Source organism: Asterias rubens, chromosome 16 (assembly GCF_902459465.1).
Source record: "Asterias rubens chromosome 16, eAstRub1.3, whole genome shotgun sequence".
NCBI classification, from domain to species: domain Eukaryota; kingdom Metazoa; phylum Echinodermata; class Asteroidea; order Forcipulatida; family Asteriidae; genus Asterias; species Asterias rubens.
In genome coordinates this window covers 558,257-584,172 of record NC_047077.1, presented here as the reverse complement: position 1 = coordinate 584,172, position 25,916 = coordinate 558,257, and the positions used below count along the sequence as shown (strand labels likewise).

The window sequence follows — 25,916 nt, the reverse complement described above, 5'->3', positions numbered from 1 at the left end:
AACGGTCGTTTAATTTCTTACAATACTTGCTGCATTTGAATTATTAGATTGTTTTGTTTCTCCGTCGTAGTTAATCCATGCTCAGGAAACCCATGCAATGATGGAGAGTGTTTTCTGAAGTCAGCTACTACCAATGTGGTGGACTACTTCTGTCAGTGCCCGCTTCTTTCCACTGGGATGAACTGTGAAACACAAAGTGAGTGTGATTGAACAAGTTGTTAGTTAAAAGTTTTATTGACCCTATCTTTAAAGGCACTGAGCACGTTTGGTAATTGCCAAAGACCAGTCTTCTCACTTGGTGTATCCCAACATAAGCATAAAATAGCAAGCCTGTGAAAATTTGAGTTAAATTGGTCATCAAAGTTGGGAGACAATGATGGAAGAAAAAACACCCTTTTTGGACAAATTTGTGTGCTTTCAGAAATGAATAAATGACTTCTGGCTAGAAGTCTGTTATTATTTTAGTGAGAAGTTACCTCTATGTTTAATTCTATGCTACTTAAGAGGGAGCCGTTTCTCACAATAGTTAATACTATCAACAGCTCTCCAATCAAGTCAGTTTTTTAAGTTAATATTTGTTTTGAGTAATTACCAAACGTCTACCTTCCCTTTAAGGGGAACATTGCCTTTGCCGTTGACACTTTTGGCTATAAACAACTTGGTTAACATCTCTTATATCGTTGCGGGAACCCGCTGCCAAAACATAGGATTTGAACTGCCTCTAGCTACCAGGCAACCTCGGTAGTCTAGTTGGTAAGACACTGCTCTAGAATTGCAAGGGTCGTGGGTTTGAATCTCACCCGAGTAACATGCCTATGATATTATTTTCACAGGACTCGGGTAAGTACTGAGTATACAGTGCTAACACACATTGGTGTATGGGTAGAAACCAAAAACTAATATTGTGTAAACTTGTGTTTTGAAATGAACATTTTTGGAAAGATATTTTAAAGGGAAGGTATGGCTTGGTAATCATTCTTAAAAATGAATGGCAATAACAACATTTGGTTAGAAGCCTGCAGCAGCATTTGATAGTATAAGAATTTTTAGCTGAATTTGTATATACATTTGAAAAGAGCATAAACTAATCTTTAAACCCAATGTTAATAATAATAGACATAACTATAGTGGATAGATTTTGATTAAAAAGTTGTGAAAGTAGAAACACCAAGATATGCGAGAGAATGAAACTGAGAAAACAAGGTTTAAAGTGGAGTTGTTTTTTTAAAACTTCATCAGCACTTTTTATATTTCAATGGCAATCTTTGAAACCCCTTTTTGATGTTATAAGAAAGGAAGTTGGCAATATAAAAAAATATATATTTTAGAATTTGAATTTACAACAAAAATATTTTTGAAAATTTCACCGCTGTTTACTTTTTTTGGCTTGTTTCTCCCTACTGATATTTCCGACAAACGACTCTTAGCCTAATTGCATCATTGTAGTTGGTACCAATTTATTTATTTTTCTCTCCTTGTATTTGCAGTCTCTCCGTGCCAGAGTGAGCCCTGTATGAACGAAGGAACTTGCTTCGTATCTGGTTCCCGAGATACCTACGTCTGTCTCTGCACGGATGGTTTCACCGGAGTAAGCTGTGAAAACAAGTTCAGTAAGTCAAATCAATTTTGGCTTTTTGATTTGAATCCATTTTAAAAGCCATTGGACACTTTCAGTAAATAGTATTGTCCAAGGCCCACACTTCGTGTATCACAACTTATATATAAAATAACAAACCTGTGAAAATTGATGCTCAATCGGTCATCGGAGTCGGGAGAAAATAACGGGAAAACCCACCCTTGTTTCCGCACGGTTCGCCGTGTCATGACATGTGTTCAAAATAAATCCGTAATTCACGATATTGAGAATTGATATTGTTTTAATGTTTTCTCAAAAAGTAAAGCATTTCATGGAATAATATTTCAAGAGGAGTATTTCAACATAAACCCTGTAAATTATTTGTAAATCTGTGATTTTTTTAATTTTTTTTTCTGTACCAAAAGTGTATAATGGCTTTAAAGGGACATGTTGCCTTGGATCGGACGAGTTGGTCTTTGGAAAGCGTTTGGAACCGTGTGTTATGAAATACATAGGGGGCCTATGGTTCAAAAGATTTTTAAAAGTACATGTAGAATGATCCACTCGAAAGTATCACTCATAATTGCATGGTTTTCCTTTTACCTCTTGAACTATGCGGTCGACCATTTTGTGGAGTCAAAATTTTTCCCCCACAAAATGGCCGACCATGTTTCTTCACGTCATATTATGAAAATGTTTGTTTGGATCGTTATATATATTCTACTTCAAAATTATCTATCTAACCATTTGCATTTCATAACAAACCATTTCAAACGCTTTTCAAAGACCACCTCGACCAATCCAAGGCAACGTGTTCCTTTAATAATTCATTGGTTTCACAACCAGAATGAAATAAAATGAAAATGAAAGTGTTCAGTGTTTGGCATTCCTTTGAACAACACACTCGAAGGGAAGGGCGAATGCATAGAAATGTGATTTCTAAGGATTTTTGTCTTGATTTAATGATTTTATTAAAATCTCCTTCAACCATGATATATGTTTCCAGGCTCTGCACATGTTTAGTAATTTCTTAAAATATATATTAGCATAAAAACTTACATTGTAGGGTTTTAGGAGACATACGCCTTTTGGCGACAGTTATTTTTTTAACTTTTATGCTCTCCTGGGCACCCCACTGTTGTTTTACTTTGTTTTCTTAAATATTTTTAATGTATGTACATGTGCTTGTAAATGTGATTGCCCGAATAAATATTATTATTATTATTTGAATAAATATTATTATATTATTTATTATTGTAACGAGCAGCGAAGAGCTGTTGAAAGTATAAAATATTGCGAATAGTTACTCCCTCTGTATTTGAGACAGGTAATTTCTCATTAAAATGAAGCCTTCCTCAGACTTTTATTAGGCATCTGAAAGAACACAAATTTGTGCAACCATGTTTTTTTTCTTTCATTATTTTCTTGCAACTTCGATGACCAATCGAGCCCAAGTTTTCACAGGTTTGTTATTTGATGCATATGTTGGGATACACCCAGGTGAGAATACTGGTCTTTGACAATTACCAAGCGCGTTCATCGCCTTTAAGAAAAGGAAAGCAGGCACCAAAGGAAGAAAAAAAAACACATTGTGTCTAATTTTGTAGTTTTGCAAATGGTGTTTGCAACTTTGCATAGTGTGGATAATAAGAGTAACTTATAATAAATATGAATAGTACACTTGAGGGTGCAACCATGAGACGAGCAGAGTATACTGTTTGAACTGTCGCGACCAAACCGGCTCTTTTCAGAGCCACCACTCACTTAAAAGAGATTTTACTCATGGTTGTACCCGCAAGCTTACTATTCATATTTATATTTATAGTTACTCTTATTGTAGTTTAGTATTTCTGGCAATGCGCAGAGTCCGGAAATCTCCTGAATTGGTAATTCTGAGAGGTGTAATGTCTAGAATAAGGGGGACCCAGACCCTCAAGCCATTTTCTAGTTATTTATTAAACTTACCCAATCCCAATGCCTGTAGTTTGCCTTACTACAGTCAAACTTGGCTTTGAAAATGGCCTTGTCAAAAAGTAAGGCCTTTTGAATTCTATATCATGAGTTTTGTTTGTGCAAAAAGAACATTTTTAAAATAATACTGCAAAGGGTCTGAAATGCACGAATGTGCATTGTTGTTTTGGGGTTTTTTTTTGTATAAGAAAAAAAAATGTGTATGTTATCTTTGCTCACAATTCATGCTACTTTATTAGTGCTGTGTTTACACAGGGGGCTTGGCTGTTGGGCTTTTGAAAATGAAACACAATCACAAGCCTCTATTGTGAGACTACTTTGAAAAGTTTTTTAGAACTTTTCATCCGGAAATAATGCTTGAGGTACTTTATAAGGATTTCAATATCAGGGAAATAAAGTAAAATGGGCAGGGGTCCAAGTTAATTGCAAATGAAAAGCGCGATAGCAAAAGCAGCAATCCTTGACATACTTACGCATCACTGAGCGCTGCACCTCTTGCTGATGTTCTTTTGTGAAAGTACTTTTGCTTCTCTATAAACATTTCGCAGTTTCCGTGACAAGGCACTGGATAGACCAGCAAAGACCAGTATTCACTCTTGGTGTGTTTCAACGTATCAAATAACAAATCTGTGAAAATTTGGTCTCGGTTGGTCAGCTAAGTTGGGAGAAAAATAAATGAAAGAAAAAAACAACCTTGTTGCACAAATTTGTGTGCTGTGAGATACCTGAGAAAGGCTTCAGGCCTGAAGTCTTTCTCGGATTCAACTTTCGTGAGAAATTACCCCTTTCATGAGACAGAAACTGTTCAAGCATGTACATTGGATTTACCTGGCTCTCCTGAAAAAAGAAATTGCTCTGTTATTTGCACTTCTTTTCCTTAAAAACTTGACAACTAATGAAGCTCAAATTTCTACAGGTAAATTTATACATCTTCATTCACAGTGAGTAGGGATTCATGTCATGGTCAAAAACTTGATCTACATGTACAAAAGGTATCAATACCTTTTCAGCTTATCCTCATAAGTGTGGGTTCGAATCCCGGCCATGACACTCTTGTCCTTGAGCAAGATACTTAACCGTAATTGCTTCTCTTTACCCAGGGGTATAAATGGGTACCTGTGAAGGTAGAGGTTGATATTTTCTATGAAAAAGCCATCAGAGCGTCTCGGCAGCTAGGGCTGTACACTCCCCAGGGAGCCGAGAAACATTAAAAGGGATGTCATTGGCCCTATGACCAGGGCACTAATGTAAAGTGCATTGATACGGTTATTGTGAAATGCCCTATACAAGAATTTGTTTTATTATTATTATACAGGATTTGAGGCATTGCATGGTGAGGTATCAATATATATTTGGTTTGCGGTAACACCATGTGTGTATCTACTTGCCAGGTAGAGTTTGTTCTTAGAGAACTGTCTTGCTTAATTCTACTACCGCGGAGTAGATTGTACGGGTGTTCGGGAGACTTCTCAGTTCTGAAAAGAACTGTCCTGCTTATTAACTATTACCTGGGCGGATGGTAATTATAGTTATGAATAATTATTATTATTATTATTATCCTGATCCAAACCTTCTCTAAACCACTGACGTTAAATCAACTCCGAATTATATTTTTCTTTGATCTACAGGCCCCTACAATCTAGTCTTTGTGGCCAACATTGACCCTCCAGGGATCTACGTAGCTCAGGCAGATAACTTCAACTTCACCATCATCCCGGGTACTTCAGACCCTTCCTCTAATCCTGTTGCTGTTGACTATGATCCCGTATATGGCATGGTCTACTGGACAGACACTGTCCTGTCCAGAATCGTCCGCTCCTTCTTGGACGGCAGCGGCTTGGAAACTATTGTCAACAACACCTACAGTACGTTCCTTGTTTTGGTTTTACCCTTACACTGATGTGTTCTACATATGTAGCACTGTATACTCTGTACTTCTCAAGTTCTGTGAAAAAAAATCACGGGCATACTCCAATATACAGTTGTTGCATGCTGTGACAGGGTCCATGGCGTTTTGTACACCCGAGGGTGCCATTTTCCACCGAGGGTGTACAAAACCCATGGACCCCAGTCACAGCGTGCAACAATTGTTTTGTTATACCTACCTTTGTGTAATTGTTATTCCTCTTCTCGAAGTTCTGTTGTCATCTTCAAACATTATTACGACGGACTATTCATTGTTTAATAAGCAGACGAACAAGAAACAATTCCCTCGAAGCCTCGGTTGTTTCGTACACAGCGCTGGAAATCGACCAACGCTGCGAACGATCAAGGTGATGTACACCGGTGTACATCACTTTTCATGTCACTCGTCCCCTGAGCTATGTATCATGCGTTTTTGTTGCACGTCACGTGATTGGTTTTTGACCAATCAACATAGGGGTTAATTGTTACCGATGGGATTTGAACCCTGGACCTTTGCAATTTTAGAGCAGTGTTTTACCGAATAGACTGAGCCAATGGCATATGTCTGGAATTGAAAAAGTTAACTAAGTAATTGTGGCTGGAAGCCTTTAAGGTCAATGCCACTGACTTTATGTAGTACTTCCTAAATTAGAAGAATTTCAGACTAAATAAAAAATTTGTTTATTATCTTTACCAGTCATATATAATACCTTTAAACCTGCTAACGCAATAATGTAGATAGTTTGCACAAAACTGTGTCCTTGCTGAACAGTAAAATCAGTCTTTATGCATAACAAAACAAGGTACATGAACCAACAAATAACTGCAATGACGATAATTCAACAGTTTAAAAGAGGCAGAGAAAAGCCCTAACAAATATTTTCTTTCTTTTGTCATTCAAGGCCTATCGTAGACATTATGTCGCCTTTCATGCCGGCAGGAAAAAACTACAATAGGGCACTGAATCTTTTGTGAAAATCGTATTTGAAGTTGTACTACATCCACCTTGATATTTTTAATAATGCTATCTGTAATTAGAGAGAATGTTTATTGGTTCTGGCACAGTTTGTGAAAACACAAAACAAACAAAAAACACTAAACGAGATCAGTGTGCTGACCACAATGCCCAAGGTAAAGTACTGCACTTTAAAGGCAGTGGACACTATTGGTAATTACCCAAAATAATTTTGAGCATAAAACCTTTCTTGGTGACGAGTAATGGGGAGAGGTTGATGGTATAAAAAAATGTAAGAAACGGCTCCCTCTGAAGTGCCATAGTTTTAGAGAAACTAGTAATTTTCCACGAATTTGATTTTGAGACCTCAGATTTAGAACTTGAGGTCTCGAAACCAACCATCTAAACGCACACAACTTCGTGTGACATAGATGTTTTTTTCTTTCACTATTATCTCGCAACTTAGTCGACCAATTGAGCTCAAATTTTCACAGGTTTGTTATTTTCTGCATATGTTGAGATACACCAACTGTGAAGACTCGTTTTTGACAATTACCAATAGTGTCCACTGTCTTTAAAGGCAAAGTATACCTTTGGTTTGCCTACATCCTTCAAATACCTGGTGAAAAGTTTCAGCAAAGCTGTTTTCTTTTCAACCAGTCTGGCCCTCAGGAAAAATCTGCAAAAATGATCAGACAACAAAGAAATAAATTAGCCTCCTTGAGATGGAAGTTACAAAATTGTGTCGATAGAAGTTTTAACAGTAATAATAATAACTGTATTTATAAAGCGCCAAATTGCTAAAGGCGCTGAAGAAAAAGGGAAAACAAAACAATGCAAAGTTGCTGTCGATCAGCTACAGACTAGGGGAAAAGATAATAATAATAATAATAATAATTGTGGCTTCTTAAATAGCGCGCATGTCCGTCACTCAGTGACACTCCTGGCGCTGTAACATACAGTATTTCCTGCAAGGTGTGGGACTCTGTTTTGAATTATGAGACCTAATTCTGATAGTAATGTTTTACAAGGTGCTGTGGCGCAGTTTGCTGCCGATCGGACCAGGAACACAATGGCTAACCGCTTCTCTTGGATAAGTGCACTGGGTTCTTTTACATGCGTTACACAACACATGGGACCAACTGCTTAACGTCCCATCCGAAGGACGAAGCAATGGTTAAGTGTCTTGCTTAAGGACACAAGTGTTACGGCAGGGGATTAAGACGGGTCTTGAGAGCCTGTTTGAAGGCCGGGAGTTGGTTGCAGTTCCTGGAGGATTCGAGACGTTGAACAAAAGATTACAACAAGACATTTCAAAGATGCTGTTGACAAGCTACAGACGGGGTAAAGATGGGTCTTGAGAGCCTGTTTGAAGGCTGGGACACTGTTGCAGTTCCTGGAGGATACAAGACGTTGAACAAAAGATTAAAACAAGACAGAACAAAGATGCTGTTGACCAGCTGCAGACGGGGTAAATATTGGTCTTGAGAGCCTGTTTGAAGGCTGGGACACTGTTGCAGTTCCTGGAGGATACAAGACGTTGAACAAAAGATTACAACAAGACATTTCAAAGATGCTGTTGACCAGCTACAGACGGGGTAAAGATGGGTCTTGAGAGCTCATTTGAAGGCTGGGACACTGTTGAAGTTCCTGGTTTGGGTAGACTACTTAGTAATCAGGGAGCGGCAATAGAAAGGCCCTGTCACCTGCAAGTTTATGTGTTTTGTGGATTGTGGGAGCAAAGTGAATAAAAAACTTTGCTTAACATGAAATTTCTTCCTTGATAAAAACAGGATAACCAACCAAATTTCTATTTGTTGCTTGTTACTGGTATTCAAGTTTGCTTATCCTGAAAATCATGTGGAAATTTGGTTGGTAATCCTGTTTTAACCAAGAAAGAAATTTCATGCTAAGCAAATTTTTGTGCTTAGCACCTCTATGAAATTGGGCCCTGGTCTGGAGTGTAACTTATTGATGGTGATTTGTTGTCCTCTTTCTAGCGCCTGATGGTTTGTCCCTTGACCCTGAGAACCGTGTGATGTACTGGACCGATACAGGAAGTGATTTGATCGAGAAAGCTACGATGGATGGACTCGGCAGAACTGTGGTTTTGAATCTCACGGATTCTTCAAGGGAGGAAGTGCAACCCAGGGCTATTATTGTGGACACAGTTAACAGGTTTCATGCTTTTGTTGGTTTTTACTAAAGTTTTAAAGAGAAAGTATCCGTAATAAAATTGTATGGTTTTTAGTAAACAGTCTGCTGATTTAAAGTGAATCTTACCAAGAAAGTTACCGTAAAATTCAGGTGTGAAAGTTTCAGCCAAATACAGTAATTTATTGCTAAGAAAACAGCAAAAAAAAATAATGTTTTAGCGACACCGTGTACTAACTTCATCTCTAGCCCCCAGCATTCCAAAATGAGCACCAATCCACAGAATCTACATCCGAGTTCAATTCATGCATTAAAAAGGTGTTTGGGTGCAAAATAATCCAAGCCATAGGCTATGACTTGCAAGGAAAACCGTTCTAAAAAAGGTTTGCCGATCGATTGAACTATATCATGCTGCTCACCATGCTCACCTAGAAGGTTTCCTTATTTGTTACAAATTTTGTTTGACTGCGGTTTAATTAGACTTGGATTGCTTCATGTAAAATAGGCTGTCATTTTTTTTGTTAACAAGAATCAATCTATAATTTTTTTAATACAAACAATTTGTAGCTAACTCTTAAACAAAAACTGTTATGTATTTTATTTTACCACAGCTATCTGTTCTGGACGGATTGGGGTACTGCACCAAAGATTGAGCGCGCCAACACAGATGGATCTGATCGTAGGGTGTTGGTCGATACGGGTCTGGGCTGGCCAAATGGCCTGAGTCTGGACTCTCAAGGTGAGAATCTGATCCGTAGAGTGTGGGTTCGAGTCCCGGTCATGACACTTGTGTCCTTTTAGACACTGGGATGTGAAGTCGTAGTTTATGTGTGTTGTGTAATGCACATAAGAGAACCCATGGCACTTATTGTAAAGAGAAGGGGTTTTCCTAGCCTGAACATTTGACGTCACACTTGGAGGCTTGTGAATAACATCAAAGACCGGCCCCCCAGCACCGGCCCCCCAGCCGGCTTGTACATTCACCTTTGACCTCCACTCTTTTCACATAGAGATACACAGTCAAATTCTAAACCAACATTACATGCAAACTGTATACAATACACATGTACGTGGACACAGCATGCAGATGACCAAAAGTAAGCTTTCCATTTGTGTGTTTTGATTGGTCATCCGAGGTGACATAAGACCAATCAAAACAAACCCAACTCTGGTAGCTTTTAGTCACTGCATTAAATAAGGGAATAAAAGGGTAGCGACGAGTTCTTACACGGCCGTTTAAAGCCGGTAGGGTCGAATTGCCGTGTGATAAAGGCCCGGCCTTTAGCGCACAGCAACGACCCTGCAAGGTTTTAAACGGACGTTTAAGAATGAGTCACTACTCTTTTATTCCCATTCATAAATGCCCTTTTGTTAAAAAAACGTTTTAAAAAATACAATTACTGACACTTTGACAGTTTAAAATTCAAGGTTTGAAATATTTTTGTCAAAAACTTTGTGAAGAGTCTGTTGCACGTGGGTTGTGTGTACGCGCACGCGCTAAGAAGTAGATTACGCGTTGTTACTAAAAGCTCTTAATTGCGTTCCGCGTGATAAGCTTGCGCGCCTGACACGCGGAAGCCAGCCGGTTATAAGCACTGGTCATTAACGACCGTTTCATATCAAATCATATCCAGATAAAGACAGGGGTCCAGTCTAGGGGTTTTTCCTGGTGTTTCTGCTTATCGGAAGCATAATAATAATAATAATAATAATAAGAAATGCTTATATAGCGCAATTCAGTACTGCAAGTACTGCTTAATGCGCCACAGCACCTTGTAAACCATCACATGATGCTATAAAGGAATATGTTTCACACTTAAAAACATAGCTCCACATACCTTGCAGGACAAAAGTGCACTGGGCCCAATTTCATAGAGCTGCTAAGCACAAACATTTGCTAAGCATGAAATTTTTGCCTTGATTAAAACAGATCGATTACCAACAAATTTTCACGTGATTTTCAGGATATGCAAACGACAGCTGAATACCAGTAACAAGCAATGTGTAACAAATGGAAATTTGGTTGGTAATCCTGTTTTTATCAAGAAAGAAATTTCATGCTAAGCAAATCTTTGTGCTTAGCAGCTCTATGAAATTGGCCCTGATATACAGGGATAACAATTGTAAAGCGCTTTGATCTAGCTAAGGATAAGTGCAGTGCATATGTGTAAATCTCTTTTGAGTAGTGTTGTTTCTGAAAAGAATCGGTGGTTGGCAATATTTTGATCACTACTCAAAAAAGATTTCCCATGGTGCTACCGCAAGCCTCTGCTGATTAAACTCCCACCATGCAGCGTTTCAAATCTAACCCATTATTAGAATCTTCAATTTTTGTTGTTAATACTTTCAACAGTTGGCCGACTTTACTGGTGTGATGCGTCTCTGGATCGCATCGAATATTCAGACCTCGATGGAAATGGTCGAAGTATTCTTGTAGATCTTACTGTCTATGACATCCATCCGTTCGACGTCGCTGTGTATGACGGTTTTGTCTACTGGACCGATTGGAGATATAGTCTTCTACGCACAAGCTTAGATGCCGCAACTGTAGAAAATTACGGGACAGTGCCATTTCAAAAAGCTGGTGGTCTTCATATTTATGAAGGTAAATAATACTTATAATAATAATATAATGTCTATTTTTTTTTTTATCAGAAAACTCACTCTCTCAGCACATTTCAAACCCATGTTCAGCAATTTTTGTTGACTAAAGTTATTAAAGACAGTGGACACTATTGGTAATTGTCAAAGACTAGTCTTCACAGTTGGTGTATCTCAACATATGCATAAAATAACAAACCTGTGAAAATTTGAGCTCAATCAGTCGTTGAAGTTGCGAGATAATAATGAAAGAAAAAACACCCTTGTCACACCAAGTTGTGTGCGTTTAGATGCTTGATTTTGAGACCTCAAATTCGAAATCTGAGGTCTCAAAATCAAATTTGTGGAAAATTACTTCTTTCTCGAAAGCTTCATTACGTCAGAGGGAGCCGTTTCTCAGAATGTTTGATACTACCAACCTCTCCCCATTACTCGTAATCAAGTAAGGTTTTATGATAATAATTATTTTGAGTAATAACCAATAGTGTCCACTGCCTTTAAAAGTCATGTTTTGTGTAATTTTCTGAGAGCTTGATACTTATGTAGTATCTTTTCTGTAGCGCCTTGAGAGTAATATTTTATTAGAAAGTGCTTATCGATGTGGAGTGGATAGGGGCACCAGACTCGAGCTCTGTTTAGCAGAGTGCGGGTTGGAGTCGCGGTCGTTGCACTTGTGTCCGACACTTAACCAATATTGCTGCATCGTTTGGATGGGAGGTACATGTAAAGCCATTGGTCCCTACGTATGTTGTGTAATATGTAAGAGAAGGGGTTCGCCCTGATGTTCCTGGTTTGATGGGCTGCATATTATGCCACATCACCTTGTAAAGCCGTGACACTTGTGTCTTTAAGCAAGACACTTAACCATTGCTTCGTCCTTCGGATGGGACATAGAGCCGTTGGTCCCATGTGTTGTGAAACGCATGTTAAAGAACCCAGTGCACTTTTCGAAAAGAGAAGGGGTTCACCCTTGTGTTCCTGGCTGTGGCTGCTGTATACGCCGTAGCACCTTGTAAACCATTATAAGGTGCTAAATAATTGGGTCTCAAAATTCATCACTGCAATTACCTATCTTTCTGAAAGTTTGTCTATACTCAGCGCCTTGAGTACCTTGTTTGGTAGATACGTGCGCTAAAAAAGACTTTGATATTATACTATTATTAAATCATTACATGGTGCTACATGATGTAAAGGAATTGGTCTCATACCTTGCAGGAAAACACTGAATCTTGAAGCGCCTTGAGCGTCTCTGAGGGGTGGATAAGAGCACTGTAAATAAGAAGCAACCATTATTATTATTATTATTATAAAGTTTACATATTTTTTTTGCAGCCACCAAGTAAAAAAAAGATCCCACTGGGATCCAAGTTTTGAATAATCCCACCGTGAGTCACAGGTTCTATCGAATGACCTCAACCGGGATCCCGGGAGTAATATTTTATTAGAAAGTGCCTGTCGATGCCGAGCGGATGAGGGCACTAGACTTAAGCTCTGGTGTTTCTGTTCAGCAGAGTATGGGTTCAAGTCCTGGTTGTGACACATGTGTCAGGATTCTGCCAGAATCCTGTAAGAATTCCAGTGGGATCCCGGCAGTTCCATTTTCTATGGGGTCAACTAATGTTACTCCCTCCATGCAAAGTTTTTCAACCCAACTTATATTCTTTTTGCAGACACCAATGTGGACCACAGTTGTCAGACCATTCAGCCATGTCAAAACTTTGGATTTTGCCAGCAGTATCGAGACCACTATGAATGCATTTGTCTGCCTGGCTACACAGGTTTCGATTGCGAAAATGGGGGTGAGTCACTTGAAGACATGTTATTTATTTATCTATTTCAACAAAACCTCAAAAAATGGAGAAGGTAAAAAATACATAGATCTACAATAAAAGATACATAAACACAAGTATAAAGGCAGTGGACACTATTGGTAATTACTTGAAATAATTATTATCATAAAACCTTTCTTGATTACCAGTAATGGGGAGGGGTTGATAGTATAAAACATTGTGAGAAACAGCTCCCTCTGAAGTGGCGTAATTTCTGAGAAAGAAGTAATTTTCAATGAATTTGATTTCGAAACCTCAGATTTAGAATTTGAGGTCTCGAAATCAAGCTTCTTAAAGCACCCAACTTCGTGTGACCATGGTGCGACAAGGGTGTTTTTTTCTTTCATTAATATCTCGCAACTTCATCGACCACTTGAACTCGAATTTTCACAGGTTTGTTATTTTAAAGACAAGTCTTTGACAATTACCAATAGTGTCCAGTGTGGTTAAGGAAACAGGATAACCCTGACACTCATGGACAACCCTCAGAACATCTTGACAAAGTGTGAAACAAAAGGATTGTCAGAACGATCTGAGTAGCCGACCGAGAGAACAAGATCATCACGATCCAGAAACTGATTACGAAACAAAACTGTTCTGACAATATCACAATCATCATGTTATATTTTCATTATTTATTTAGTTTCCTTTTATTGTTTATCCTTACCTCATCTGTTAGTTTTACTTATTTATTTTAATTTATTTAGTGTTCTTATTAGATTTTGAATTTATGTCTTCTTATTAGATATTTATTATTCACTATTGGTTGTATAATTATCTGCTTTAATTATTGCGTCGTGTACTTTATTATGTTAAACCTATATTAATTTTATTGCGTACCCCAGATATGGGGCAACAGATCTACGGATCACAGTATGTATTTGCTTTTGTTGTCCCTTGCCCATCTCGTGGTATATTGTCAATGTATTTTGTTTCGTACTGTTATGGCAAATAAAATAATAATAATAATATGATAATAATATTAATAATAATAATTATCTTCAATGAGAGCGATATGTAATGAGCTCTGCGACAATTAGCTTAGTTGAGTTTTATACATGGCTAAAAAAAGCATTTTATACACTTAAATGTATGTAGTTTTTGGTTCTAAAGTTATGGAAAATAAAGTTTGTCATCACCTGAAAATAACCCAATCAAAAAAAAACTGTTTAATAAAAAGCATCAAAATATTGTAATGGAAACATAGAACAAAAATCAAACAAAAGGGTCAGAAAAAACCTGTTTTAATAAAAAATAAAATAAAAAAAAAAGTAAATTTTTGACAAATATGAAAATATACACCCTTTAAGAAGCAAGTGCTAGATCTTAACGATGGATGAGAAATGCCAGACTGAATTCAAAGCCTACCTAGTAAACAAAAAATGCTCTCTCTCCAAATGAAATAGTTTGTGCTCTTTAATTGACTTTTCTAGCCCTTGGAATACTGTTCCCAAAAGCTTCTTGTAATCAATAACTCAATAACTCAAGGAGATACCAAAAGGTGAAAATGCGGCAGTCACTCTATATAAAACATTTTATTTGTTTGTATAGGTTCTGATATGTGCGATCCTCAACCTTGTTTGAATGGAGGAAGCTGTCTGGATTTAGTCTCCACATTTCTTTGTTTATGTCCTAGGGGCTACAGTGGGGAAACCTGCTCTGAGGGTGAGAATATTTGTTTTTCGTTTCCTATTTTCTAATAGGGAATAATATTAATAGTAATAACAAATTATTATATAGCGCGTTTCACAATAACCATATCAATGCACTTTACACATGAGTGCCCTGGTCAATGGGACAATTCTCAGCTCTCTGGGGAGTATACAGCCCCAAGTTGCCGTTACGCTCCAAAGGCTTATTCATTCACAAATCAACCTCTAGACCAACCCTCGCAGGTACCCATTTATACACCTGGGTGAAGAGAAGCAATTATAGTAAAGTATCTTGCTCAAGGCACAAGTGTCACGACCGGGATTCAAACCCACACTCCAGTGACGTAACCACTAGAACTTGAAATTTATGCTCTAAACCACTAAGCCATGACACTCTACATCGTTATAGAGTGTCATGGCCGAGTGGTTAAGAGCATCAAATTCAAGTTCTGGTGCTAAGTCACTAGAGTGTTGGTTCGAATCCCGGTCGTGACACTTGTGTCCTTGAGCAAGATACTTTACTATAATTGCTTCTCTTCACCCAGGTGAACAAATGGGTACCTGCGAGGGTAGAGGTTGATATTGTGAATGAAAAAGACTTTGGAGCGATATAAACTGTTGCCCAGGTTGTATAACTCCCAAGGGAGCTGAGAAACATTAAAAGGGATGTTATTGGCCCTATGACCAGGGCACTAATGTGTAGTGCATTGATACGGTTATTGTGAAATGCGCTATATAAGATTTATTGTTATTTATTATCATGGTTTTGAAAGATGTATATTAACTTTCAATCCGTACCATTGAGGCGTGTCATGGCCTATCGGTTAAGAGCATTGGATTCAAGCTCTGGTGTTTGATCAGCAGGTAGGTTCGTGGCCAGGTCATGACACTCCTTAAGCAAGACACTTAACAATGATTGGTTCTTACAATTTTTGAGGTAGTGCTTTCTGCTCTACCCAGCAGGCTTTCACCCCCAAAGATGGTGTTCTAATATACATGCTGTATTATTATTTTGTTCAGCTGCGACTGGCTGTACTCCAAATCCATGTTTGAATGGAGGAACCTGTGTCAATGACGGCACTGGTGGTTTTCTTTGTGTGTGTCTCCCTGGCTACCAAGGAGCTACTTGTGATACAGGTAATTAAGTCCTTATTGGGTATGTTCGTTTACATGTAGCTTCCCTGGGTCGACCCTGGTCTGCCGCGGTACGTTCGAATAGCTTTAACGGGGCTCACCCGGTCAGCCCCCAGTGCCCTGCTTGTGGAGTGGGTCACTTGGGGGTGACCTGAGGTGCATGCCGTCACCACGAGCGGGCGAGTGTGGTCGTTTGATTAACTCTTGTCAGGGGCTCACTCTGATGAGCACTGCGGGGTCGACTCAGGGAAGCTTATCGAACGCACCCATTGACTGTGAGGCACTCTTGTCTTCTTTGAAGGGAGTGGACACTATTGGTACTTACTCAGAATAATTATTACCGTAAAACCTTACTTGGTGACGAGTAATGGGGAGATGTTGATGGTATAAAATATTGTGAGAAATGGCTCCCTTTGAATTGACGTAGTTTTCAAGAAAGAAGTAATTTTCCACAAATTTGAATTTGAGACCTCAGATTTAGAATTTGAGTTCTCGAAATGAAGCATCTGAAAGCACACAACTTTGTGTGACAAGGGTGTTTTTCTTTCATTATTAACTCGCAACCTCGACGACTTATTGGGCTCAACCTTTCAAAGGTTTTTTATTTCATGCATATGTTAAAATACATTAAGTGAGAAGCCTGGTCTTTGACAATTACCAATAGTGTCCAGTGTCTTTAAAGAGGAAGGAAAATGTAAAAGACAAAATCTTCTGCGCTCAATTATAAATAGATAGAGTCCTCGTGAGGGGGGAAAAAATTGCAAGTCACATCTATTTTACACCTTATAAAAGTGTTAATAAGGAGCTGTGGCGCATTCAGCTTCTATTGTATAAGTGTAACTGGTTCTTTTCCATGCATTACACAAGACCAACAAAGGACAAATCAAAAACGGCCAAGGGTCTTGCTAAAATTCGTGGTGAAAATCCACAAGACCTCTCGGACTGTTGCTCTAAATTTTACTGGACCACAAGACCAGGGCCCATTTTCATAGAGCTGCTCAGCACAAAAATTTGCTTAGCATGAAATTTCTTCCTTGATAAAAACAGGTTTACCAACCAAATTTCCATGTGATTTTCAGGATAACCATACAACAGCTGAATACCAGTAAGTGGGAAATGCAACAGAATGGAAACTCGGTTGGTAATCCTGTTTTTATCAAGTAAGAAATTTCATGCTAAGCAAAGTTTTTTGCTTAGCACCTCTATGAAGTTGGGCTTTGAACAAGACCAGAATAAAAATGCAAAAAACAAATCTTCCTGACATTTAGGGTAAAAAGAGAACAATGATTTTGTTTGTCTTCAGTACTCGATAGAAATGAAAGGTATTTTATCAGACTCAAAATCAACATTTGTAAATAATTGAAAGTTACATGATATGCAAGTTCTTAATGGATATACATATTTGATCACCAATGTTTGTTTGATTTGTGTAGACTCATCAGATGTGTGTTCTACTCAGCCATGTATGAATGGAGGAACTTGTCATGAGATAGTTGGTACCTTTTATTGTATCTGTGACGGTGCCTACGCAGGAGATGACTGTTCAATACGTGAGCTTTTTTCCTCTTCATCAAAATAATTTTCTGAAAGTTTCTCTTTTGTTTTGGAAAAGTGTAACTCCATTTTCATCTTGCAGTTTCCAATCAACACAATGTTCACCCAACCTCTGAAAAATTCATCAATTTCGGTTGTCGGTTGCAATCAAAAGTTTACCAACCATTTCATCAAATCATTCAACTGAACAATTTAACAATTAAAGTACATGTAGTTTTGACCGGAAAGATGCCTGTACTGTGTAGATGCATTCACCACATTATTAAAGGGTCAAACATTAGGAGGGTTACTATAAATCAATGTGTGAGTGACAGAATGTAATATTTGAATTGTTTAGAGTCAACTGCATGTTTATCTCAGCCATGTATGAATGGAGGAAGTTGTGAGGAGTCATCAGGTCTCTATTTCTGTTACTGTCTTCCTGGCTTCACAGGAGATACCTGCTCTACAGGTGAGTCTTTCAGCCTAATCCAGAAAATAAATCTGTCATTTTCTTTTGCCTTGCAAGTAATGCAAGAGGAGCATAGTGTTTTCCTTGCCCTTGCAAGTCCAAACGATAATTCAGGAAGGGCTGCTTGGAATATGGGCTTTTAACATTTGTTTGTGGATTGGTCTTGGGATCCCCAAGAAGCCTATTGTTATTAACTCCTATATGTAGGTCAGGACCCCCATTGGTTAACTGTAAAGATAATCATGGCTCAAACAAACTAAATGTTTTCGGAGCAATTACCTTCTAGAAGGTCTTGTCATTTAAACTCCAAACTTGTAATTGGTCTTGGGATCGTTCAGAAGACTTGTTTTTGGACGCCATACTCCGTATAACAAATGTCAAGGTCAGAATGGCTGAAACGAAGTTGATGGAATGCTGGTATGCTTAACTGGAGGTCACAGTTTCAAATCCCGCTATATTTAATATTTCTTTTTCGTCAACCTCCAAATTAGTTTTAAAAACCCAGTCATTGGTTTCTAGTACATTTGAAATTAGAAAGTTACATCCCCATAAGTGATCCCCTTGCTGCTGCTTCCCTGGTTTAATGAACATTTTGGTGTAATCCCTGGCCACGGTAACTACATGTCACAGTTGTCAGCCAACATAGGGCTATAAGCTTTGGTAGAGCACCAGTACGTTAATCCGGAGGTCGTTGGTTCAAAACCTGCTCTGATAAATTTGTCTTCGTTCAACCTGATCGTTAAAAGAATTCTAATGTAAGTGGTACAAGCAAGTCATTGTACCAAATATTATTCTAATCTAACTCGCTAAATGGCTGAGCCAATTTCATAGAGCTGTTAAGCACAAAAATTTGCTTAGCATGAAATTTCTTCCTTGATAAAAACAGGTTTACCAACCAAATTTCCATGTGATTTTCAGGATAACCATACAACATCTGAATACCAGTAAGTAGGAAATGCAACAGAATGGAAACTCGGTTGGTAATCCTGTTTTTATCAAGTAAGAAATTTCATGCTAAGCAAAGTTTTTTGCTTAGCAGCTCTATGAAGTTGGGCCCTGAACAAGACCAGAATAAAAATGCGAAAAACAAATCTTCCTGACATTTAGGGTAAAAAGAGAACAATGATTTTGTTTGTCTTCAGTACTCGATAGAAATGAAAGGTATTTTATCAGACTCAAAATCAACAATTGTAAATAATTGAAAGTTACATGATATGCAAGTTCTTAATGGATATACATATTTGATCACCAATGTTTGTTTGATTTGTGTAGACTCATCAGATGTGTGTTCTACTCAGCCATGTATGAATGGAGGAACGTGTCATGAGATAGTTGGTACCTTTTATTGTATCTGTGACGGTGCCTACGCAGGAGATGACTGTTCAATAGGTGAGCTTTTGTCCTCTTCATCAAAATAATTTTCTGAAAGTTTCTCTTTTGTTTTGGAAAAGTGTAAATCCATTTTCATCTTGCAGTTTTCAATCAACACAATGTTCACCCAACTTCTGAAAAATTCATCAATTTCGGTTGTCGGTTGCAAACAAAAGTTTACCAACCATTTCATCAAATCATTCAACTGAACAATTTAACAATTAAAGTACATGTAGTTTTGACCGGAAAGATGCCTGTACTGTGTAGATGCATTCACCACATTATTAAAGGGTCAAACAGTAGAAGGGTTACTATAAATCAATGTGTGAGTGACAGAATGTAATATTTGAATTGTTTAGTGTCAACTGCATGTTCATCTCAGCCATGTATGAATGGAGGAAGTTGTGAGGAGTCATCAGGTCTCTATTTCTGTTACTGTCTTCCTGGCTTCACAGGAGATACCTGCTCTACAGGTGAGTCTTTCAGCCTAATCCAGAAAATAAATCTGTCATTTTCTTTTGCCCTTGCAAGTAATGCAAGAGGAGCATAGTGTTTTCCTTGCCCTTGCAAGTCCGAATGATAATTCAGGAAGGGCTGCTTGGAATATGGGCTTTTAACATTTGTTTGTGGATTGGTCTTGGGATCCCCAAGAAGCCTATTGTTATTAACTCCTATATGTAGGTCAGGACCCCCATTGGTTAACTGTAAAGATAATCATGGCTCAAACAAACTAAATGTTTTCGGAGCAATTACCTTGTAGAAGGTCTTGTCATTTAAACTCCAAACTTGTAATTGGTCTTGGGATCGTTCAGAAGACTTGTTTTTGGGACGCCATACTCCATTATGTCAAATGTCAAGATCAGAATGGCTGAACTGAAAGTTGATGGAATGCTGGTATGCTTATCTGGAGGTCACAGTTTCAAATCCCGCTATATTTAATATTTCTTTTGTCAACCTCCAAATTAGTTTTAAAAACCCAGTCATTGGTTTCTAGTACATTTGAAATTAGAAAGTTACAGTCGCGTCTATTTTACACCTTATAAGTGTTAATAAGGAGCTGTGGCGCATTATATAAGTGTGTAACTGGTTCTTTTTCATGCATTACACAAGACCAACGAAGGACAAATCAAAAAAGCCAAGGGTCTTGCTAAAATTTGTGGTGAAAATCCACAAGACCTCTCGGACTGTTGCTCTAAATTTTACTGGACCGCCAGACCAGGGCCCAGTTTCATAGAGCTGCTAAGCACAAAAATTTGCTTAGCATGAAATTTCTTCCTTGATAAAAACAGGTTTACCAACCTAATTTTCATGTGATTTTCAGGATAACCATACAACAGCTGAATACCAGTAACTAGGAAATGCAACAAAATGGAAATTTGGTTGGTAATCCTGTTTTCATCAAAATGCGAAAAAAAAATCTTCCTGACATTTAGGGTAAAAAGAGAACAATGATTTTGTTTGTCTTCAGTAGTCGATAGAAATGAAAGGTATTTTATCAGACTCAAAATCAACATTTGTAAATAATTGAAAGTTACATGATATGCAAGTTCTTAATGGATATACATATTTGATCACCAATGTTTGTTTGATTTGTGTAGACTCATCAGATGTGTGTTCTACTCAGCCATGTATGAATGGAGGAACTTGTCATGAGATAGTTGGTACCTTTTATTGTATCTGTGACGGTGCCTACGCAGGAAATGACTGTTCAATAGGTGAACTTTTTTCCTCTTCATCAAAATAATTTTCTGAAAGTTTCTCTTTTGTTTTGGAAAAGTGTAAATTCATTTTCATCTTGCAGTTTTCATTCAACACAATGTTCACCCAACTTCTGAAAAATTCATCAATTTCGGTGTCGGTTGCAAACAAAAGTTTACCAACCATTTCATCAAATCATTCAACTGAACAATTTAACAATTAAAGTACATGTAGTTTTGACCGGAAAGATGCCTGTACTGTGTAGATGCATTCACCACATTATTAAAGGGTCAAACAGTAGAAGGGTTACTATAAATCAATGTGTGAGTGACAGAATGTAATATTTGAATTGTTTAGAGTCAACTGCATGTTTATCTCAGCCATGTATGAATGGAGGAAGTTGTGAGGAGTCATCAGGTCTCTATTTCTGTTACTGTCTTCCTGGCTTCACAGGAGATACCTGCTCTACAGGTGAGTCTTTCAGCCTAATCCAGAAAATAAATCTGTCGTTTTCTTTTGCCTTGCAAGTAATGCAAGAGGAGCATAGTGTTTTCCTTGCCCTTGCAAGTCGGAATGATAATTCAGGAAGGGCTGCTTGGAATATGGGCTTTTAACATTTGTTTGTGGATTGGTCTTGGGATCCCCAAGAAGCCTATTGTTAGTAACCCTTACATGTAGGTCAGGACCCCCATTGGTTAACTGTAAAGATAATTAGGGCTCAAACAAACTAAATGTTTTCGGAGCAATTACCTTGTAGAAGGTCTTGTCATTTAAACTCCAAACTTGTAATTGGTCTTGGGATCATTCAGAAGACTTGTTTTTGGACGCCATACTCCGTATAACAAATGTCAAGGTCAGAATGGCTGAAACGAAGTTGATGGAATGCTGGTATGCTTAACTGGAGGTCACAGTTTCAAATCCCGCTATAGTAAATACTTCTTTCGTCAACCTCCAAATTAGTTTTAAAAACCCAGTCATTGGTTTCTAGTACATATTTGAAGTTAGAAAGTTACTTCCCCATCAGTTATCCCCTTGCTGCTGCTTCCCTGGTTTTATGAACATTTTGGTGTAATCCCTGGCCACGGTAACTACATCTAACAGTTGTATGGTTTTTGACTGGCACCCCTAACAAAATAGGGAGGCTTCAGCCAACATAGGGCTATAAGCTTTGGTAGAGCACCAGTACGTTTATCCGGAGGTCGTTGGTTCAAAACCTGCTCTGGTAAATTTGTCTTCGTTCAACCTGATCGTTAAAAGAATTCTAATGTAAGTGGTACAAGCAAGTCATTGTACCAAATATTATTCTAATCTAACTCGCTAAATGGCTGAGCCAATTTCATGGCTCTGCTTACTGTAAGCACAGAATCGGCGCTTACAAGAGCAGGGAATTCTGTGCTTACCGCAAGCATATTTCATGGACTAGTGGTGATTTTTACAACACTAAAAGTCACTGGACACTATTGGTAATTACTCAAAAAAATTGTTAGCCTTAAAACCTACATGTACATGTACTTGGTAATGAGCAATGGAGAGTTGTTGATTATGTGAGCCCAAAGTTTCCTGTGCATGTATTCCTGGCTTCACAGGAAGCACATGTGACATAGTTAAGTTTGTTCCCACTACTAATGGTCAAATTTAAAGTGTGTACACGAATTGCAACGGTGTAGGGTTTGAGTCCCACCTGAGTAATATTCCTGCGATTTTTCACAGAACTCAGAGAAAGTGCTGAGTATTATACACATAATGAATGTTTCTGAGTGCAATGGTGCGAATATGTTCATGAGTTGAAAGATGGAATGTTCTATTCAACGAGGCGGAGCCGAGTTGAATGGAACATTCCAGCTTTGCACTAAAACATTTGAAACTTAGAAAGACTAAAGGCCTGAAGCCTTTCTCAGGCATCGACAAGCACACACATTCGTCCAACAAGGGTGTTTTTTCTTTCACTTTTTTCTTGCAACATGGTTTGGGTTTAAGGCATATTTTCTTTTGATTTTTTCACAGATATCGATGAGTGTAACTCAGATCCTTGTCAGAATGGAGCAACGTGTGTGGATCGAGTTCTTGACATTTCCTGTACATGTAGTCCTGGCTTCACAGGATTTTGGTGTCAAATAAGTAAGTTTATTTTAAACAAACATTACAGAACTGGTTTTTGCTAGCAAAACAGTTGCTGGCATTAAAACACTTGATGTAATTCACCATATACATAAACTGACAAACCTGTAGAAGTTTGAGATCGATCGGCCATCTGGGTCACGAGAGAACAGTGAAAAACCGATTACAAATTTTGCATTGCATCGATGCCAAAATAATAATGAATAAAATGCTCACTGAGCGATCAATTCCAAACACGAAGTTAGATTATTTATTTCTCATCAAGTATGGCATTTTAGACAGAAATATTTCATGGGATGTTTTCTACTTTCACCATCATTGGACCGTGCAAGTTTTATGTAAATCTGTGATCTTCACGATTTTTGTTTCTTACCAATTCTGTAACATTCCTTTAAGGTGCAGGCAGTTTTCTTTCAACTTGTGTTCATAGTTCTTGAAAGTACTGAGTATACAGTGCTTAATACACAACGGTGTAGTGTAGGGTAAAAATTATAAACTTTGGAAAAGTTTGTAATTTTGAGTTGTTTTTTATTTGTCTACAGATCTCAATGAGTGTGCCTCGAATCCTTGTTTGAATGGAGGAACCTGTGTGGATTTAGTGAACGCATTCTCCTGCGCATGTAGTCCAGGTTGGATGGGAGTCAAATGTGACATTAGTAAGTTTCTTTCCAAACACTAGAAAGTTTAACAATTCTGTTAAAGGCACTAGACACGTTTGGTATAATGACTCAAAATATATATTGGCATAAGAAATTACTTCATAGCAAGCAATGGAAGGTCGTTGATAATGTGCACAATTGTGGGAAATGGCTCCCTCTGAAGTAACAAAGTTTTGGGGAAAGAGGTAATTTCTCATTGAATCTGAGATAGCCTTTTTTTAGGCATCTGTGATGAAAGCACACACATTTCACATTTGTACAACAAGGGTTTTTTTTTCTTTCATTATTTTCTTGCAACTTCGATGACCAATTGTGAGTCCAAGCTTTCACAGATTTGTTATTTTATTATCACCAAATTAGAATATTGGATTTGACGTTGGTAATGAAAATACTGTAAAAAATTCATTATGTAAACTGTATTGACAGTAATTGTATCTTTCTTCATAATTTTTGCCAATATTTATCAGAAATATGGATAAAACCAACCCTTTACCTTAAGTATAAGTATATAATTATGATTGGCTGAAGTAACACAAATAATCTTTACATTGTTGATCGATATATTTATTTCAATTTAAAAGTTTGGGGATTGTAACAATATTAATTAGCCCAGAATAAAATATTCTTTTCTTTTTGCAACTTGCAATGAACATTTGCTGCTAGTAGGGCCTAAAAATAAAAAAGAAAGAAAAAAAAAACCAGGGGGAAGCCCCGATGAAATAATGCGGGTTTTGTTGATCTTTGTGTGAAGCCTTAATTTTTAGCTTCCTGTGTGTCAGGAATCATCAGATATTGTGGGTTTTTCAGAATGAGTTTACAACAAGGGATGTGCTGTAGACTAAACATTACTGCAACACACGTGCTGTACAATTTTTCGATTCATTTTTTCTTCTTTCAGACCCCCAGGCTTCACCCACATAGATGGTGTTCTAATATACATGCGCTATTATTTTGTAATTGGTCTTGGGATCGTTCAGAAGACTTGTTTTTGGACCCCATACTCCATTATGTCAAATGTCAAGGTCAGAATGACTGAAACGAAATTTGGTGGAATGCTGGTATGCTTAACTGGAGGTCACAGTTTCAAATCCCGCTATAGTAAATACTTCTTTCGTCAACCTCCAAATTAGTTTTAAAAACCCAGTCATTGGTTTCTAGTACATATTTGAAATTAGAAAGTTACTTCCCCACCAGTTATCCCCTTGCTGTTGCTTCCCTGGTTTTATGAACATTTTGGTGTAATCCCTGGCCACAGTAACTACATGTAACAGTTGTATGGTTTTTGACTGGCACCCCTAACAAAATAGGGAGGCTTCAGCCAACATAGGGTTATAAGCTTTGGTAGAGCACCAGTACGTTAATCCGGAGGTCGTTGGTTCAAAACCTTCTCTGGTAAATTTGTCTTCGTTCAACCTGATCGTTAAAAGAATTCTAATGTAAGTGGTACAAGCAAGTCATTGTACCAAATATTATTCTAATCTAACTCGCTAAATGGCTGAGCCAATTTCATGGCTCTGCTTACTGTCAGCACAGAATCGGCGCTTACGAGAGCAGGGAATTCTGTGCTTACCGCAAGCATATTTCATGGACTAGTGGTGATTTTTACAACACTAAAAGTCACTGGACACTATTGGTAATTACTCAAAAAAATTGTTAGCCTTAAAACCTACATGTACATGTACTTGGTAATGAGCAATGGAGAGTTGTCTTATAAAGTTGAAAAGGAAAACTACTTCTTTCTTGTCACTTCAGAGGGAACCGTTTCTCACAATCTCTTTTACTATCAATCTCTCCCCATTACTCGTTACCAAGTAAGGTTTTATGCTTATAGTTATTTTGAGTAATTACCAATTGTGTCCACTGCCTTTAATACACATCGGTGAAAAGGTAAAAATCAAATTATGAAACCTTTTGAAAAATTTGTAATTTTGAGTTGTTTTTTATTTGTCTACAGATATCAATGAGTGTTCCTCGAGTCCTTGCTTGAATGGAGGAACCTGTGTGGATTTAGTGAACGCATTCTCCTGCGCATGTAGTCCTGGTTGGGTGGGAGTCACATGTGACATTAGTAAGTTTCTTTCCAATTTCTAGAAAAACAGCTCTCGACTGCCAGATACTGGACATGTTTGGTAATTACTCAAAATATATATTTGCATTTAAGCGAGCACTGGAAAGCTGTTGATAATGTACAAAACTGTGAGAAAGCACTCCCTCTGAAGTTTTTTGAGAAAGAGGTTATTTATCAATAAAACATTTGAAAGCACACACATTTGTCTAACATTATTCAT

The 25,916-nt window shown here is 37.8% G+C and overlaps 1 protein-coding gene across 3 annotated transcripts in view; it reads left to right on the top strand.

Annotated features, from left to right (window-relative positions):
- LOC117300623 (low-density lipoprotein receptor-related protein 2-like) overlaps positions 1-25,916 on the top strand; it is a 64,269-nt gene that overhangs the window by 11,386 nt on the left and 26,967 nt on the right. The window contains exons 7-24 of one of the 3 annotated variants that reach the window (XM_033784293.1): positions 71-196; positions 1,488-1,610; positions 5,176-5,412; positions 8,408-8,585; positions 9,173-9,300; positions 10,915-11,166; positions 12,833-12,961; positions 14,543-14,656; positions 15,664-15,780; positions 17,211-17,327; positions 17,669-17,782; positions 19,055-19,171; positions 19,513-19,626; positions 20,752-20,868; positions 21,209-21,322; positions 22,856-22,969; positions 23,512-23,625; positions 25,583-25,696. In XM_033784293.1, the coding sequence (XP_033640184.1) occupies positions 71-196; positions 1,488-1,610; positions 5,176-5,412; positions 8,408-8,585; positions 9,173-9,300; positions 10,915-11,166; positions 12,833-12,961; positions 14,543-14,656; positions 15,664-15,780; positions 17,211-17,327; positions 17,669-17,782; positions 19,055-19,171; positions 19,513-19,626; positions 20,752-20,868; positions 21,209-21,322; positions 22,856-22,969; positions 23,512-23,625; positions 25,583-25,696 (2,439 nt within the window). The remainder of the gene's footprint in view (positions 1-70; positions 197-1,487; positions 1,611-5,175; positions 5,413-8,407; positions 8,586-9,172; positions 9,301-10,914; positions 11,167-12,832; positions 12,962-14,542; positions 14,657-15,663; positions 15,781-17,210; positions 17,328-17,668; positions 17,783-19,054; positions 19,172-19,512; positions 19,627-20,751; positions 20,869-21,208; positions 21,323-22,855; positions 22,970-23,511; positions 23,626-25,582; positions 25,697-25,916) is intronic. The other 2 variants (XM_033784294.1, XM_033784295.1) reach the window with 2 other exon arrangements.